Source organism: Magnolia sinica, chromosome 19 (genome assembly GCF_029962835.1).
Source record: "Magnolia sinica isolate HGM2019 chromosome 19, MsV1, whole genome shotgun sequence".
Lineage (NCBI taxonomy): Eukaryota > Viridiplantae > Streptophyta > Magnoliopsida > Magnoliales > Magnoliaceae > Magnolia > Magnolia sinica.
Window position 1 is genome coordinate 21,291,987 of NC_080591.1, and position 6,000 is coordinate 21,297,986.

A 6,000-nucleotide genomic window follows, 5' to 3' on the forward strand; every position below is an offset into this window, starting at 1 on the left:
GAAAATAAAAACCTTCAGTCATAATGTTATCTAATTATTATTTCTAAGAGTATTATTAAGGTGTTTGGATAGTAAAAAACAAAATAGTGAATTTTAATAAAAACCTTCGTTATGCATTTTTTAATGATTGTAATTAGAAAATAGGTGAGCCCATTTTTATTGAGAATGGAATTGATGGCATTGGGAAGAGTACTTGAGCCCACCTGCAGTCATAACACCTACAGTTACAATAAAGCCTGAGGAATAGACCCATGAAGTTGTTTTCTTTCTATCTGCTTTCTAAGAGCTCTGTTGTCTTTCTATCTTCTTTCTAAGAGCTCCTAATAGCTATTTATTTAGTGTTGTGTGTGTCTGTCTGTGGATAGAGCTCGCAATAGCTATTTGTACAGTGCTATATATGTCTGTGTGTGGACATGATAGTCTTTACAATCTATAAATGTCACTCTACTTAGTTATACAACATGAATATGGAAGTATGTCATATACTGTTTAAATGTTCATTGTGTGATAATCTATTGATATGAAAATGATTATATATCTCATTGTGTGAAACACATGGCTTCGGACGAGGCATGTTCCCATTGTGGGCATAGCCATTGCAAGAGAAATAGATTGAGAGTGCGTGGACGTCCATGAGGAGATCCAAGCTGTTGATCATGGTGGGCATGATCATACAAAACCCAGATTGGTTAGCATGCGATGAATGGTTAGCATTTCAATTTTGACTACACATGCGCACGGGATCAAACAAGCCAATACATGCAAACTTCCAATTGCAGGAAATGGAAATGAAGCAGAGAGAGAGAGAGAGAGAGAGAGAGAGAGAGTTAATTGCATGAAATTTTCAAACGAATGTTTCAAATACAAGAAATATAGAAACCATGTAAACCCAAAGGCAGGATTTCCTTGTTATTCACATAAAATTGAATCAAGAGTCCTCAAGTGAAATAAAAACAAAAAGACTCCCACCCCTCATACATAAATCTCTCGTGCACATCTCCCTTTCTCAATTAATTTGTGCTTTTCTCATGCTCCATGCATTCAGCTTAGAAATCCTAACAGCCTCAGTTCCTCTGTTGAATGCATACAAACGAGCCTTGTTACCTATAGCCAGTGAAGGGTACACCCTAGCTGTCATGCATGTCCTTCCTCCTCCGCCAAAGCTCTCTACGATTGAATGGTCGATCTGGTCGCCAAAAACAAAAGAAAAAAAAAAAAAAAAAACAAAGAAAAATGTCACCCAAGAATCAAGATTATTTAAACATTAATTCAAATATATGAAAAAAAAAAACATGCAGATTTGTACTTGAGACCCAAGTGGTCCCACCTATCACAAGGCCCATTGGATCGGAGGGGTCCACCATGGACTGCATATGGCCCCAAAATCACCATTATCGGATGATCACAAGCATTCAAATAATTGTCCACATTGGACTGCACATGGTCACATTATCAATCTGATTGGATGATCACAGCCACTCAAATAAGGACTTGCTAAGAGACTAGATTAATGGATTGGACTCTGTATCCCAATGTGAACTAGAAGTAATGGATTATTTATGATAAAAACATATATACGAAAATTTTATGTGAGCCTCGAGTGGTCCCACCACATGGCAGATTGGGCAGGGAGAGGCCCACCATGGATACACATGGTCTCAATATCACCCTGATGGGACGAACACAACCCATTCAAATAAGTGCCTGCCCTTGTATGGTTTTGATTGCCCAATCAAGGTTATTTTGTGGGTCATGTGCCATCTATGGTGGACCCCACCATCCTCGATCATGGCTCAATAATAACATAAAAAGATTAAATTAAACTTACCAAACTCCTTAAAGAAATCTTCCTATCCTCCAAATCATCAACAAAGCCTCCATATGTTGTTTTGTCAACTTCTTTTCTTAGAGTGGATCTGTTTTTGAAAAATAAGAATTAGGCTAGTTAATCTTTCTTGGTTTGGCAATCCAGAACCACCGATCTGGAGAGCTGAACATTAGACGAATGGTTAGAAATACCAAGGTTTAGAAAACATACTAACACTCTTTATCAAGGTCCGTTATAACAGGAATGGCCCACTCACCAGGGGCCTTTTGATTTTATTTTAGTTCCAAGAATATGAGAAGGCATACCTGCTTTGATCAGAGCACATCAGGACCACAGGCTTATCTTGACCCTTGAAAATCCGGAAGTAGACGGCAGTGTATTCATCTAAGCCATCAGAAGCCAAGACCATTAACCCAAATGGTCCAATGGACCCTTTCACATCAGCACCCTTTTGGCTGCATAGGATTTGAGGGTTGACCCAAGTGGGATCAAAGGGCTCAGCTTTCTCCAATCTTGGCAAATGAAACGTGACTTCAATATCAGCCTGTATAAGGAAAATGACAAAAAAATTATATATGGATGATGATCCAATGTATGGGAATAATTGGATCTAGACCTTTGATATGATGGGACATGCACAAAAATCCATCTTGAGAAATCTAGGCCATATAAAGGTTGGATAAGCGAAAATAGGGCCGGACGACCTGATAGCTCATACAAAGCATTGGATCATTGCCATATATATTAGAGTGATGATCATCATATCATCGTATGCACCTAAGCTGGTGGGCCCACTACATAATAAAGAGTAGTGTGGCCAACATGATCCCAAAAGGAAATGTTTATATATTATACAAAGGATCGCATTGTATAGAAGAAATGAGGCGATGATTATCAAATGTACATAAGATAGTGGGTCCACCAAATAGTAAAGAGGGGTGTGGCCCACATGATCATTGATAATGGCAAGAAACGGACCTGGGCAGCTGTTATTCCATCAACTTCAAGGAGATCACCTTTCTTAAGCTGTTGCTTACTGTAACTCACTCGATCGCCTCGCAGCGATTCAACTTCGTTAACTGGCCATTGCACGAGTTGTCTACCATTCGTGTCAAGCCACATGGTTCGAGGAATTCCCTGAATGGGAAAGGGAAAAAAATTAAAAAAAAATAAATGAGAAAAACGAATATCCAACTTCAAATAAATGTACCCAAATTTGAGAAAAGGATCCTTAATGGAGTTTATTTTCTGAATGAAGAATGACCAAGTGAGCAATCGACTATATACTGACATTTCGTGAATTAGTCAATCATAAGTAGGCCATCTGGTGATTTTTTTTGACCAGTTAAATAATTGATTTACACTGAGATTCGGTGTACAGACGATTCATATGCAGTCCATCTCTTTATCACAAGATATTGTTATCATGAACTCAAAACTCCACCAAGATGATGGTACACTATATCAAGTTCCATTTGTGAATTTTAAGAATTAAATAATCGACTATATATCAATATTCGGTGTGTAGTTGATTGTATGCAGCTAAGGGTGCAAATGGGTGATTGGATGACCTGAAAACTAGTGGGTTTGGGTCCAAAATTTTGAACCATGGGATGGGTTTAGATCCAAAAGTTCAACTTGAATTACTAAATGGGTTGGATCTGAGTTCTATCTGATGAACCGGGAGGATACAGGAGCACATCATGTTCAAATCCGGGTTAGAAATGAAGGAAGGATAGGAATGAAGGTCAAAACCTTTGCGAGCCCAATCTCTTTCTACCTCAGCCACCACCGTTTGGTTTTGGTTAGTTAGAAGGAATGGGAAAGATCAATCAGAGATTAGAAAGACTTCAGCAGCAGAATTGAAAATAGAATGAGAGCCGGTTCACGAACGAAACTACTATAGAGATCCGATTGATGGATTGATCTACCATCTTCTCAAAAGCAACTCAATCTAGGTTTAGTTTTTAATGGGTCTGATTTTGGTCAATCTAAAATGGATCCAGCCCAGACCTAACATAGACCCAACCCATTTGCATCCCTGTGCACAGTCCATCTCTCCATTCTGAGAAGTTGGAAATCCACCAAGATTGATAGTGCACTATGCCAAGCTCCATTTCTGTATCCAATCAATTAATTAATTGACTATATACAAATATATGGTGTATAGTTCATCATATGCAGTCCATCCTTTGATCACTAGATACCGATTAATTAAATGATTGGCTTTAAACTGAGTAATGGTGTATTGCTAATTGTTGTTTAAATGAAACCAAATTCACTTACCTGGAGACCGGCCCACCCCTTTGCGACATCATCGGCGACGCTATCAGACTCATTCATCCAACCCCACAACACTCTCCTATTCTTCCCCGTGTCAAAGAATGTCTTGGATGCATAGAACTTCCCATAATCAAATCTCAGGCCGCTAGCATCATCGGCAGATGTGTTATCAGGCACATACCGGTCCTTTTCGTGTATATATCGTCCCACTGTGTAATACTCATACTTTCTATCATCCAAACTGACCTTCAAAACATGCTTAATTCCATTGCCCGTCGTGGACGTATCCAAACCGTCCATCCCATTCTCAGAGACAGGAAAGAAATCAGGACATTCCCACATGCCGGTCCCATGCGATGAATGGAGGGGATGCTTCGCCTTCACCCAGTAGGAAAAATCTCTACTTCTGTACAAGATTGCTATTCCTCTTGTCCCCCTCTTGCTGCCAACCAACACTCTCCAATGCCCATCTGGACCCTGCCATGCTGTTGTGGGGTCACGGAACGAGCTTGCATTGATGCCATTGGAGGGTGTAGGGGCCATCAGAGGGTTGTGATCGGGCTTGATCCATTCCTTAAGGTGTGGGTCTGATAGATTCTTAGGGAATGCGATGTTTTGGACCTGTTGGTTTTGTGGATTAATGCCAGTGTACATGATCACTGGCTTGTTACCAGGGAGGATCGTGGCAGATCCAGACCAGCAGCCATTGATGTCGAACGGCTTAGATGGGTAGATTGCAGGTTCGAGTGGGGTCCAGTTGATCAAGTCCGTTGAGATAGAGTGGGCCCACACTATGTTACCCCACACAGCACCGTAGGGGTTGTATTGGTAGAAGAGGTGGTAGATGCCATTGTAGTACATTGGGCCTGTTCAATGTACATCATTTTTCATATCAGTTTCAAAAAATGGAGGGAAGATGAGGAGTGCAATCATCTTGATCAGAGAGTGGTGAGGTGTGGGGCCTACATAATAAGTGGTTGAGCCCCACATCCAACTGATCAGGATGATATACACTCTATATATAAGCCAGATCATTTTCCAAATGACAATACAATGAAAGTAAGTGAGAATTCAGGAACTTACCATTTGGATCTATTCATTTTCATCCGCAGCAGTGGGCCAGAATTTGAACGGCATCCATTGAATACAAAGAGAAGTTAGAAACCAAGGTATAGAAAATAAAAATTAATTAATTAATCTCATATTAGAGAAAATATAATCAATAGTAACTTAGCATTCATGTGGGGTCCAATTTTAAATGGTTGGGATTGTTGATCCTATAACCCAACCCAAGTTACAGCCCTACTCTAGAGTAGGGACAACGAGCACGTTCCTCATTCGGCCAGGCAAATGGAAGAGAGACCACATTCTTTTGGATTTTGTGACCGTCCGCTTTTTATACCCGTCATCAGATGTGGGGCCGACCATTACACAGCTCAGATAACCATCCATATGGGCCACAACTCAGGCGTGCAAAAGTTTGTAGGTGAGGTTGACTATTCAATGATCCTCATGATGTCGGCTCACAAGCTTTGAATGGAAAGCCGATCTGAGTGCTTCGTTGAGCGTCACATGTGACCCACTTTTTTTTACTTTCGAAAAAAGAACCAGGATACGGATTGGACGGTCAGGGATATCATATCCAAAATAAATCAGATATATATATATATATATATATATATATATATGGTAAGTGGTTAATTTGTTGGACCCAGGGAGATATGGTTCACAAATCCAGCCCATCCATTATGCGTGGCAGGGGTTTGATCAAGTTTCAGTCGCATCCAATTTTTAGGTGAGCCTCACCTCGTCTTCACATGATTTTAGATGGTATGGCCCACCTAAGTTCTGCATATGGCTGATTTTTGGGAGATCCCATAATTTAAAGG

At 40.2% G+C, this 6,000-nt stretch overlaps 1 protein-coding gene across 1 annotated transcript; it reads right to left on the reverse strand.

Moving 5' to 3' along the window:
* Positions 1–874: 874 nt before the first annotated feature.
* On the reverse strand, positions 875–5,571 carry LOC131234824 (beta-fructofuranosidase, insoluble isoenzyme 1-like). Its single transcript, XM_058231805.1, has 6 exons — positions 5,195–5,571; positions 4,115–4,977; positions 2,807–2,965; positions 2,134–2,372; positions 1,829–1,916; positions 875–1,186 (listed from the first exon to the last, which is right to left on the reverse strand). Exons 2-6 carry the CDS (start codon positions 4,970–4,972, stop codon positions 1,007–1,009), a joined length of 1,524 nt encoding a protein of 507 aa, XP_058087788.1. The 5' UTR covers positions 4,973–4,977; positions 5,195–5,571; the 3' UTR covers positions 875–1,006.
* Positions 5,572–6,000: the final 429 nt, after the last annotated feature.